General features: G+C 44.3%; 1 protein-coding gene across 3 annotated transcripts; it reads left to right on the top strand.

Moving 5' to 3' along the window:
• Positions 1-2,151: 2,151 nt before the first annotated feature.
• On the top strand, positions 2,152-11,972 carry FUT10 (fucosyltransferase 10). Of its 3 annotated transcripts, none has more exons than XM_033173366.1 (5): positions 2,152-2,259; positions 3,992-4,212; positions 5,591-5,885; positions 8,935-9,770; positions 11,051-11,972. In XM_033173366.1, exons 3-5 carry the CDS (start codon positions 5,624-5,626, stop codon positions 11,273-11,275), a joined length of 1,323 nt encoding a protein of 440 aa, XP_033029257.1. In that variant the 5' UTR covers positions 2,152-2,259; positions 3,992-4,212; positions 5,591-5,623; the 3' UTR covers positions 11,276-11,972. The 3 variants fall into 3 exon arrangements, with proteins under 3 accessions (XP_033029257.1, XP_033029254.1, XP_033029256.1); XM_033173363.1 differs by having other exon boundaries at positions 3,992-4,300; XM_033173365.1 differs by having other exon boundaries at positions 2,165-2,259; positions 3,995-4,300.
• The last annotated feature ends 421 nt before the right edge of the window (positions 11,973-12,393 follow it).

Raw genomic sequence — 12,393 nt, 5'->3', positions numbered from 1 at the left:
TAAAGGCCTGATCCCTGTAATATGCGTAATGGCCCTCCTGTTAAGATCCTATGTGCAGGATGCCCTCTCCTGCAGAGCACAGCTGGGTACATAAGGGGTGAGATGATTTTCTCAGGATCCCGACTCCACACTGTAAAGGGCTTTGTACAGCAGATCCAACACTCTGAATTTTGTTCAGTAGTTTGGTAGCTAATTGGCAGCAGGCGTAACATGGTGCTGATAGTCTGCCAAGTTGCTGCATTTTGCAGTAGCTGCATTTTCTGCGTCAGTTTCAAGGATGTCCCTTAAAGTTGGGTGGGGAGGCATAAGACAACTTCAGAGTAAAAAAACCAAAAACCAAACTGTGCACTACTATCTGTCCTGAGTGCTTGGTGTATGTTTGCGTATATTGTTGCTGGCATCTGTCTGTCTTGAGAGATAATAATAATAATAATAATAATAATAATAATAATAATAATAATAATAATAATAATAAATTCCTTCCAGTAGCACCTTAGAGACCAACTAAGTTTGTTCTTGGTATGAGCTTTCGTGTGCATGCACACTTCTTCAGATACACCGAAACAGAAGTCACCAGACCCTTATATATAGTGAGAGGGCGGGGAGGGGTATTACTCAGAAGGGTGGTGGGAATGGGTGATTGGCTGATGGGTGTGGTAAACCTGTTGAGGACTGTTAATGACTGCAATTGGTCTTACAGGAAATGGCAAGGGGTGAGATGGCTAAAGATAGCTTTGTCATGTATAATGAGATAAGAATCCAATGTCTTTGTTCAGACCAGGTCTCTCCATGGTTTTAAGTTTGGTAATTAGTTGCAATTCAGCAACTTTTCTTTCCAGTCTATTTCTGAAATTCTGAGACAATGTGTGTGTATTATTTTCATCCCATTGTTTCTCCAAAGGACACGAAATGGCATACACGAGCCATTCCATGCCATCCTCACAATGACCCTGCTGTTAGGCTATGAGACTGTAATTGGCCATTAGCCACCCAGTGTGTTCTGGATAGCTCAGTTGCAAGAGCATGAGATTCTTCATTCCAGGGTCATGGGTTCAAGCCCCATGGTGGGTGAAAGCATAGGCACCAACTCCCCCCAATAAAACATTTGAGGGCCCCCAATAAAACATTTGAGGGGCCCCGCCCCCTCAAGTTGATGAGCATTGCCATTCAAATAGTGTGTGCCACATCATGTGATCGATTATGCAGCATGGGGCTTACCTGCTGCCCCTCCCCCCAATATTTTATTCAAGTTGCACCCCTGGGTGAAAGATTCCTGCATTGCAGGGGGTTGGGCTGGATGACCCTTGTGGACCCTTCCAACTCTACAATTCTATGATTCCATGACCGGTTATGCATATTTCAAATTATCTATGCATATGAATATATATTTGAAGAGTTGATAAGGTAGATAATTTGCTGGCTGCTGAATTTCTTATTTTCAATTTTATGTGAACTCTCCCTGAGAAGAAGGTGCGATGCACAAATTACCTTAAATAAAGACATGCTAAGCATTATTAAGGGATAAAATACGGAACTGCCCCGCCTTAAATGGTTCGGATGTGTGTGTGATCCTCAGCTGGTTCGTGATGAATGATCTCAGAAGGCTTTTTAGCGCTCCTGTAAAGATATATGTATGTCTGCCCCTGACGCAGCTTAGTTCCCCCGCTGGCAAATCGCTTTAGCATAATGCAGCAGCCGTCCATCCTGCAAAGGCGAGAGCCGCAGCCCGCCTCCGGTTCCTTTAAACGCGCTCTTTCCAACGGGAAGCCCGAAGCCCTCCCTCCCCCCCCCCAAAAAAAAAACCCAGATTGCCGCTGGTGCTTAATTTATTTAATTGCGTGTTGTTGATGTTGTTTCCTACCCCGCTTGCCGAGATCGCCTGGCTCGGGGGTGCTTTCTTCCAGGAAGGGAATGACTTCGCTAAAACGCTTATGCTATTAGTGCAATTAGACTAACTTTCCTTTACAAAATCTAAAGAGAAAGACGTCGGTCTCCTCTCCCGGCAATTCCTGGCTCCGGCTCTGCTTCCAAAAGCTGGTTCCTAAGTGAAAACCGGAACGTGGAAATTAATGAACTGGATTTCCCAGGCGCTTTCCCAAACGGACGGTTTTAGTACTGTAGCTCTCCGATCCTTCTCCAGGTTTTGCCGTAATCCCGAGGGCGGTTAAAAAAAAAAAGTACAAACTGAAAGTAAAAAACAAAAAACCAACCCACAAAAAACAGCCTAGCAGCAACGAGACGGAAGAGCTGTTATCCGGGGTGAGTTTTTTAATAAAAATATAGTAGATATATAAACATACACAGAGGGAGAGAGGGAGAGAGAGAGAGATCTCCTGCAGCCTAGGATGTTACACAATGCTATGAAAGATGAAGGAGCCGCTTGAGGCTGTTGTATGTTTTAAAGGACTGGGGGAAAGAGAGAAAAGAAAGACTTTCTTGGTTCCCCCGCCCTCCCAGCTGCCCTGATAAAAGGGCCGTTTGAGTCTTTCGGTCCACCGGGAAACAAGGGTATGAATTCAGATTTCTAATCGTGTTTTGCTGCCTGGTTCCTTGTGCCTGTAACAGAAGGCTGAAGGGGAAACGTTTTTTTTGCTTGCTTAATTTTCACATTTTATTTTATCCTTGTGCCACGAACAGCTTTACTTAAAAAGAAGTAGTAGTAGTTATGCTTGTCACTACTGTTCAAGGCAGAGGAGCAGGGCCAGTAAAGGAAAGTTGGCAACTTTGACTCTGCAAGCTTGTTCTAGTCAAAGTGATCCTCACAATACCCTGTTTAAAGCGAGGGGTCTTGTGAGCCTTAGCTGGTGAAGAGTAGTTCTGCACCAGAGTATCCTATGAAAAGGAAACAAATTGCTTCAGGTTTTTTTTGTCCCAAACAGTTAATCCAGGAGCAAGAGGATGCCAGTACAGGTACTCTGCTTATTGGATAAAAAGCAGAGTCAATGAAACTATTTAAGGCAATAAGCCATCCTCCAGAAAATGGAAGACTTGGGCAAATGAAAATAAAAAATAATACATACTTTTGTTAACATAAATGCAATCGAACAATGATGGGGACAACAAAAAGCTTGAGGAGCATGTACCTAAAAACCGTAAGTGCCAACCATAGAAAATATTTAAGTACAAGCAGTAGCAGGAAATGAGATAGGGAGCTTTCAACAATGACTGGAGTCAGATACTTGCTAAAAGAGGCAAACAAGATGGCAGAGAAATTGAATGAGTTGTTCACACTGGAAGTCGGAGGGCAGATAGATTCCTGTGCCTGAACCAACTTTTTTGGAAAAGGGAACCTGAAGAAGCGAGTAGTGACAAGGTTTTAGGCCTTACTGACAAATTAAAAAACTGACATAGCGCTGGGTTCAAATGGCACTCTGTTGAGATTTCCTAAAGGATTCAAATGTGAACTTGCTGGTCTTCTAACAAAAGTATGTATATCTTGACACTTAGATGAGCCTCCATACCTGCAGACTAGAAAGCGGTCAGTGGAACACCAGTTTTTAAAAGGGGGCTGCCTGCACAAAGCCCCTAAGTACTATAAACTGGTTATTAATAGAAAAACTGTTATTTATAAAGAAAGCTGAAGTTCTTGGACTGCAGAATTCAATTCTTAAAATGAAAGCCTGTTCTCTTTTGTACAGTGGTACCTCTGGTTACATACTTAATTCGTTCCGGAGGTCCGTTCTTAACCTGAAGCACCACTTTAGCTAATGGGGCCTCCCGCTGCCGCTGCGCCGCCAGAACACGATTTCTGTTCTTATCCTGAAGCAAAGTTCTTAACCTGAAGCGTTATTTCTGGGTTAGCGGAGTATGTAACCTGTACTTGTATGGTACCACTGTACTTGTATGGTGTCAGACATTAAACACACAAAGCCTTTATTACGATGAAATAACATTTGCGTCCAATATCTTTTCTGAAATAAAGTGAAGCACAGTATATCAAACTGGCTGTACCAGTGCCTCTAAAACACACCTCTGCACTGTTTTCCTTTAGCAGATGCATTCGCTTCCAAGAAACCATTGGTTCAAGAAGCTGCATGGTAGAAGATCAGAAATGCGGCCAATTTTTAATCACTGCCCTTAATGGCATCAGTTCCCCCATCATTGGTGGCAATGGAGAAGGACCAGGAGGTGAAGGGAAACAGCAGTTAAGACCATCAGTGGAGTATGTTGCAGCAATTCTGAAGAGGCAACACCTGCTTCCTATGCCCAAACGTAAGGCATGAATGCAATGAGGAAGAAGAGATTTTGGGCATCCTGCTTCTGCTTGATGGCCATCTTTTTTCTGCTTGTCACCCTCCAGGTACTGCAGATACTCAGGGTCAGGAGTTGAGCAGTGATTTAGGCTGAAACATGCCATATTCTTAATCTTAGGGTCATGGGTTCAAGTCCCACATTGGGCAAAGAATTCCTGCATTGCAGGGGGTTGGACTAGATGACCCTCGCGGTCTCTTCCAACTCGTATGATTCTATGGCGGGACTGTTGGCATGAAGAGAAGTGAGGGTAGGCTTGCCCACCCAGACAGCTTCAGCACAGTCTCACATAACCTTTTCCTGGGTTCCCAGGTCCTAAGGGAGATCCTCTTTTGCCTATCTTTCTACCCCAGGGTAGACCACCCAGATTGTATTTTTTAAAAATTATTTATTTATTTGGCACCAACTCATATAAGAAAATATTGTGGCTGTGTGCACCCAAAACACAACGGACTAAAATATAATAATACATCAAAGCAAATGACCAACTGAGAGCCAGTGTGGTGTAGTGGTGAAGAGCGGTAGACTCGTAATCTGGTGAACCGGGTTTGCGTCTCCGCTCCTCCACATGCAGCTGCTGGGTGACCTTGGGCTAGTCACACTTCTCTGAAGTCTCTCAGCCTCATTCACCTCACAGAGTGTTTGTTGTGGGGGAGGAAGGGAAAGGAGAATGTTAGCCGCTTTGAGACTCTTTCGGGTAGTGATAAAGCGGGGTATCGTATCCAAACTCTTCTTCAATAGATTTCTCTAAATAAAAACTCCTGACAAGACTAAAAGAAATACTAGGGCCGCTATTGGTGCCATGGATATTGGACTCCCAACTCTCATCTGCCCCAGCCAGGATGGCCAATGGTCAGGGCTGATTGGAGTTGTGTACATCCCTTCTCTGGGGCAACCCTCCCAACCTCTGCCCTCTGCTGATGAGCTTACCCCATTGATGGGTTTTTCATTAGTAAAGGAATTTGATGCATCCATGATATTAACCTGTGAAGTACCAGTATGTGAAGCAGTATGGAGGTAAATATTATGAGCTAATGTCTTCTCAGGGATATACTGTTAAAAGACACAGCTGCAGTGGTTGATTGAAAAGTTGGCAGCCTAATGATGAAAACAGTAATCCAACCAACCCATCATAAGTCACATGAGAATAGTAAGGTCACAATCCTTGAATAATTTCCCCAACTACCATCTACTAGAACTAAATACTACAGAGACCAGGGCCTACTGTTTTCTCCATTTCAAAGCGGGCCTCAGTGGGTGCCCTATTATACAGAACAATAGTTCATGCCCATGTATAATGAGACTTCAATAAGGATAGGTTTCTCTTCCCCCTCGAAAGGTGGTTGTAGAGCTTGGGAAGTCTGAAAGGAAGATGACGAAAACCTCCATTTCACAAAACAGCGCATTGAAAGATGAAGAATGGCAGAAATACACCTATCTGTTTGTAAAGAAACCGGAACTCCCCAGCGATACAAAGACCATTTTGAACAACGACCGATATCCTATCTTGCTGTGGTGGTCTCCGCTGACAGGAGAGACAGGGCGGCTTGGTCGCTGCGGACAAGACGCTTGCTTCTTTACTATCAACAGGACCTATCAGCACAACTCTATGACTAAAGCATTTCTGTTTTATGGTAAGAGGCTGGTTCATTTCATTCTTCAAGATGATGAGTGACTTTGCCTTACCCCCTCGCTCACATGGTTCATTTGTATTGTAGCTGCCAAGCATCAACAGAGAAAAGAAGTGGGGCCTGCAACAGAATGCTGCAGTGTGGTGTGCTGCTTTTCAGGGTCTGCTGTTTGGGATTCCAGCCACTCCATTTCAGTCCTCCTTTCTTCTGGGTTTTCTGTTCCCCACCATGGTCAGTGAGCATGCTATGGCCATTGATCTTACTGTCTTAAGTCCCCCCCTCCCCCGCCACACACACAAAGGATGTTTCTGTACTTTTGCAAACCCTGAGATTTCCCCAAGTCTGCTGGAACCTCCCTTTTATGCGGGGACGGTGCCATTTTGGCTATATAAAGATTGGCACTCACAGCTGAACATTGGAAATGGAGATAATCAATGTGAATAGTCAGTTTCCAGAGGGGTAGCCATATTAGTTTCAAGCAAAAATCATCAATTTTATCGTTACTATAAAGACCAACAGATTTATTTGGGCATAAACTATGTTTCACTTCCTCAGGTGCATGAATTGTTACCCTCAGTTGTAAATTACGTGTGCGTGTATACGTACAAACTTTTAGAGGAAAAAGTATTGCAAACAATGAGGACAAATGGCAACAAGATGCAAAACATACAGCCTGTGAAAAATCTATGTACCTTTCACAACAATACTATTTGGTTGTAACACAACCATCCTAAGCATTGCAAATCTTAATAATACCTTCAGTGGGACAGGAAACCATGATCTCAGTTCAAGCCTAAATGAACTGGCTATTTACTAAATAAGGACTGGCTACTTACTTTAATAAAAGCTCTTTGAAAATACCTATAGGGAACATATAAGAAAACTTCAGTTATGTCAGTGACCTGCATGTTTCCCATCCGTAGCTTAGACCATTATTTATTTTGTCACATACATTAAAGTATGAAATGTGCTCATAATTGCAATCTTATTCTGCATTTTCTCATCATAAACCTTGTAATGCCTCTCCATCTTTTTCTGGTCTGAAGCATATTTTTTATCATCTCTTGCATCCTTTTAGACATATTGTCTATCAGCTTGGCTAAGATTAATGCATTGTATCGAATCAATCAGTCATCCTAGTGTTTCACCTTGGAAGTATCCTTTTATAGGCTTCTCTGCATCTCCTTTATCTTCAGCATTAGTAGACAGCTCTGACTTTATCTTCTCAACAAGAATTGGACTCTGTTTGTTTAGAATATCACCTAAAAGTTGTAATATCCACTCGAGGGTGCTCATGGTTCCCCAGTTTAATGCGGTTTTAAAAATTGTATTCAGTACTTCGCTGCAGTGTTGTCAAAGCCTCTGTTTCTGAAACAGATACAACATGCAGCTACTCTCTTTAAAAAAATGCAGCTGCCCCCAATGGATGCAACTCAAATCCAGGAGCAGGAAAAGCAGATAAAAGTTTTGAAACAAGTTTCACGATTCCCATGGAGCTGGTGATTCTTGGGCTGAATTATTTTGGCTGTCAAGCACAAAACTGACTTTATTATCTCTCTTCTCAGAGCTGTAATAAAAATATTATTTTCACAATACATGTCCGTGGGATATTCCCTTTATAATTCAAAACCACATCTAGAGAGATTTATTATTCACATAGACCTGAACACTGGAAGTTTAAGGGAATCAAGTTTTATTGAACTTTCCCCAGAATGTATAGCATCCTTTTTATATATAATTTTAGATACCTGTCACAGCACTTTTTATCCTGCAATGTTTGTATGCTCAGAAACAAGTCCTGTTTAATTCAAAGGGTTTTACAGTTGTATATAGGATTGGAGTGTTAACTGTTTTATATTGCGAAGACCCATTAGGAACTGCGTTGCTGCAGCCTTTGTTGCTTACCTGCTTAGAAGCAGAATCAGGATCCCATTTGTAGCTAAAATGGCATCACCCACACAGAACTGGGAGTTCTCAGCAGATCTGGAGGAAATCCAAGGACTAGAAGTACAAAAAAAAGCTTTAGGAAGAACCCCTAAGTGTATATCTGTGTATAGCTCACTGAGGACTGATGTCATGGACTGGTTGGACACTGGAATGAAAGGAATAACCAGCTGGGGAACCACCAAGGGAAGAAGGCTCGATGCTCAGGGAATGGTGGTGGCACAATGATGAATGGTCAGAGGGAGAAGGGGGAGGACTAGGAAGAGAAGGCATTGGAATCTGAAGGGGTAACAGGGTTTAGTGAGCTGGGAGAGTCTGTGGCAGAGAGCAGTCCAGAACCAGAGGCTGAAGCTGAGGCATGAAAGTGGGGCAAGGGAGGCCAAGAAGCAGAGATGAGTCAGGGTGGTGAAGAGTCAAGGGTGTCTCCCCCTCCTGCTGAGACCAGCTCCCCTCCTCTCTGCTCTCCCAGAACCAGAAGAGGCATGAAAAGGGCGAAGGAGATTCATGCAGGCACAGTCTCCTATCGCTTGGTGGGGGGGGGGAACCATGGAGAGGAGGGTACATAGGCAGCTGTGGGGAGGCGTAGGTCTTCATTCTCAGTGACTACTTCATAGGAAGCAAGACCTGACAGAGATGAGTTGCTGTGCTCATTAGGTCTGACACGCCACCAAGTGATCATGTTTTTGCTAATTAACTAACTCTCCAGCTTGCACAGTGTGACTTGCCGCTGGCTTGCTTCTGACAACTGAGCATCCTCAACAGGCATGAAATGCTGTCCAACAGTTGGTGTGTGTGTGTGATGAGTGGAATGGCAACCTTGGGGAGGGAGAAAGGGGAACGGAATGGAGTATCCTGGGAAATGGCACTCTCAACAGAAGCGCAACATTCCATTGTGGGTCCCACTTGTTTTGCATGTTAGTAAGATGTTGTCGTGAGCAGCCATAGGCGAAAGAGGGGTGGTGATGGTCGTAAATACTATGCTGTCTTGGTAATGTGCTGTTCATATCATTCATGGAAGTGCAACCAGATTGAATAATGTTTTCCAATATTTCTTTCACTGGCAGCAATACTGCTTTCTTTCTCTCCCATTTGCATTTTCAACACCTAGGTACTGACTTCAGCATAGATAGCTTACCTCTCCCCCGAAAAGACCACCATGACTGGGCCCTTTTCCACGAGGAGTCACCCAAAAACAATTACAAGCTCTTCCAGAGACCTGCCATCACTCTGTTCAACCACACGGCAACGTTCAGCCGCCACTCACACCTACCGCTCACCACACAGTACCTTGAAAGCATTGAGGCCTTAAAGTCCCTGAGGTACATGATTTCTTTGCAAAACAAGAACAGCTTGAGGAAAAGGCTTGCGCCCCTCGTATATGTACAGTCTGACTGTGATCCTCCCTCTGACCGGGACAGCTATGTACAGGAGCTTATGGCTCACATTGAGGTAGACTCCTATGGTGCCTGCTTGCATAACAGAGATCTGCCGGAGCAGCTTGAAAACCCTGCCTCCATGGATAACGATAACTTCTACAAGATACTTGCTCAGTACAAATTTGTCCTTGCCTTTGAGAATGCTGTCTGTGAAGATTATATCACTGAAAAGCTCTGGAGACCACTGAAGCTGGGTGTGGTACCAGTTTATTACGGCTCTCCTAGCGTCAAAGACTGGCTTCCCAGCAATAAGAGTGCCATCCTGGTCACAGGATTCTCACACCCCAAGGACCTGGCACGGTACATCAGAGCTTTGGATGCGGATGATGAGAAATATGAGGCCTACCTTGAATGGAAGCTGAAAGGGGACATCTCCAACAAACACCTGCTTGCTGCTATAAAGGAACGCACATGGGGAGTGCAAGATATCATGAAGGACAATTACATAGATGCCTTTGAATGCATGGTGTGCACTAGAATATGGGGAAATATGAGGAGACAAGCAAAGGTAATTATAAAGCCATCTGCCCTGTTATAGCCAGGCTCGCACCGTCTCCGAGTCAGACTTGCCAGGTACTAATTGTCAAGTGGAGTCACTTTGTGGCAGGTGTGATGTATGAGTTCTGACAGATAGAAGCAGGGCCAGAGACAAGCTCTGCAGGACCAAGGAGAGCTCCTAAGGAAAGGAAGGCGGATGTTGTTCTCCCAGAGTCCCGAGTTTATATGAGTCTTTATAAGAGGAATAAGGACCTTGTGGCATATCAGCTGTGGTAGTATTCCAACTCCTGCCAGACTTAGCAGCATGGACATGGTCACGGGTGGAAGGGAGTTGGAGTCCAACAACATCTGCTGGGCCACAGGTTCTTTGCTTTCTAATACCCCCCCCTGCCAGTCTCATATTCTGAGAGTTCAACTCTTCTCCAGCTGCCTACAATCTTGCAGTGAAATAATTCATCAGGCATTGCCTTGAGTGAAATTGCTGCTGACTTGGTCTTCAGTTGGCAGTCAAGGCTGACCTACAGCGTGGGTTGCACACATCAAGCAATGATTAGATCTAATGGCAGCCCACAGTTTATTAAACTGCAATATTTCACAGCCTCTTGAGCGAAACATAATGCTTGTTTACAGAATCGCCGCAACATTTAAAAAGACTGTAAGAAGTGTCAGGCACATTTTCTTCCAAACCCTCCTTGGGGCAGCATTTTGGGCAAGGCGTTCGTTCAAGTTTGCATCCCCAGCTTTGGCCTGGGAGGGAACTATTTATTTATTTATTTATTTATTTATTTATTTATTTAATGCATCAAGCATGTTTCAGCCATTCAAAGCTACACGGAGCGAACATATAGACCTCATTCCTAGCTCAGTGAGGAGGGGAGTCTTTTTCAGACGGAGGGCCGCATTTGCATTGTGGGGCCATGCACACAAATGGCACTATATAAATAAATACATGATGGTGATAATACCTGTGTAATATGAAATCCAGCACAGTTGTGCTAGTGGAAGATGGCTGTGCAACAGGTTGTGCCCACAACAGTCTGTTGTGCAACCAGCCATCAGAACCATTCTGGCTTCCTGCACCTTCTCTTGTGCAAGCCATTCCACTCACATAACTGGCTACACTCCTAAGGGATCTTAACTTAGGTCTTAATTGAATTCCAAATATTTCCCCCCCACACACTATTTAAGTGAAAGGGGGTGTATATTCATCCCTACTTATGTGTTGGTTGATAAAATTCAGATTGTGTCCCCCTACCTCTCTTTCTCTCTCTCTCTCTCTCTCTTAACCAGGGAATGTTACAAAAAAAGTGGAATGCAGAAGCAAGCCACCTGAGCTGCCCCAAACCTCAAGCATTTGTTTTTTCATCCCGTAATACGCACAGAACGGCTCTGCGGGAGATGTGGATACCGAGCTTTGAGCAGTCCAAGAGAGAAGCTCACGCGCTGAGGCAGCTGGTCGAAAGGAACAGAAATTTCACAGCTCAGGAGTTTTGGACTATGGTGTTTAGAGAATGAGTTTAGAGGGAGACAATAGGCCCTTGACTCAAGCTAGAGGGGGAAACAAACTAACACAGAGGAGCCTCTATGAGGAAGTGTTGTTTGTAGGTTGCCTTAATAAGATAGGAAGCAGTTTTAACCACTGAGATGATGAGAAATCATCGTATTCAGCGAATACTAATCCAGAAGACGAAGGACCCAATTGGGTCATCTTATAATATATTTTTTATACTAACGTTCAGTATAAACTATTAATATAAATTATTAGTGTAATTAACATTGGAACATTCACAGCAAATGCAGCCATCTGCACTTTACTTTCCCAGTGTGTGTGTGGTTTATTTTGCCTCTGCAGTTGTTCCCACCGTTGAGTTGGATACGTGTCAAGTCTTCCATCCAGATGGTTTGGCTTCCTGGCATCTCTCAAGCGAAGGGCCTTGTCTAAAGGGGTGGCCTTGCTGCTTATGTCATTTCTGCACCTGGCAGGAAGCCAAGCCACGCAGGAGAAAGGAGGATCTTGCAGATGAATCGCAGAGCAGCATAGGAGGAGCAACCTCAGGGGGAGTGTGCCAAATGCGCTGGGGGAGGGGGGGAGGTTTACGGAAAGCAGGCCTTAGAAATAGAGTCTCACCTAAGTGTGGTCCGTGTTATTGGAGACTGGATTCTGTGCCACTCTGGTAAATTTTGTAAAGAGCCACTTTGTGGTTTGAATGAAGGACCTTGTTTCTTTTCATTTCCGGCTCGGCTAGGGTGATGGAGATGATGGCGGGAGAGGAGGGAAGGTGGGAAATGACATCACTGTTCTCCCAATCCACATGTCATCTATTGAGCAGCATTATAAACAGCAATGGCACGGCAGCATGTCCACGCTCTGATAATGTCTGAAGTGTTTCCCTTAAGGAGGGAGGGCTGACTGTGCAGAGGCTCATGGAGCCAGGGATTTTGTTTTGTTAAGACCTGCACAATATCAGATGATTTGGGGCTTGATTTTAGTATCTTTAAGGGATGCGGGTGGCGCTGTGGATTAAACCACAGAGCCTAGGGCTTGCCGGTCAGAAGGTTGGCGGTTCGAATCCCTGCTATGGGGTGAGCTCCCATTGCTCAGTCCCTGCTCCTGCCAACCTAGCAGTTCAAAA

Source organism: Lacerta agilis, chromosome 16 (genome assembly GCF_009819535.1).
Source record: "Lacerta agilis isolate rLacAgi1 chromosome 16, rLacAgi1.pri, whole genome shotgun sequence".
Lineage (NCBI taxonomy): Eukaryota > Metazoa > Chordata > Lepidosauria > Squamata > Lacertidae > Lacerta > Lacerta agilis.
Note: the sequence above shows the minus strand (reverse complement) of the source record. Positions and strands in the feature narration are given on the sequence as shown.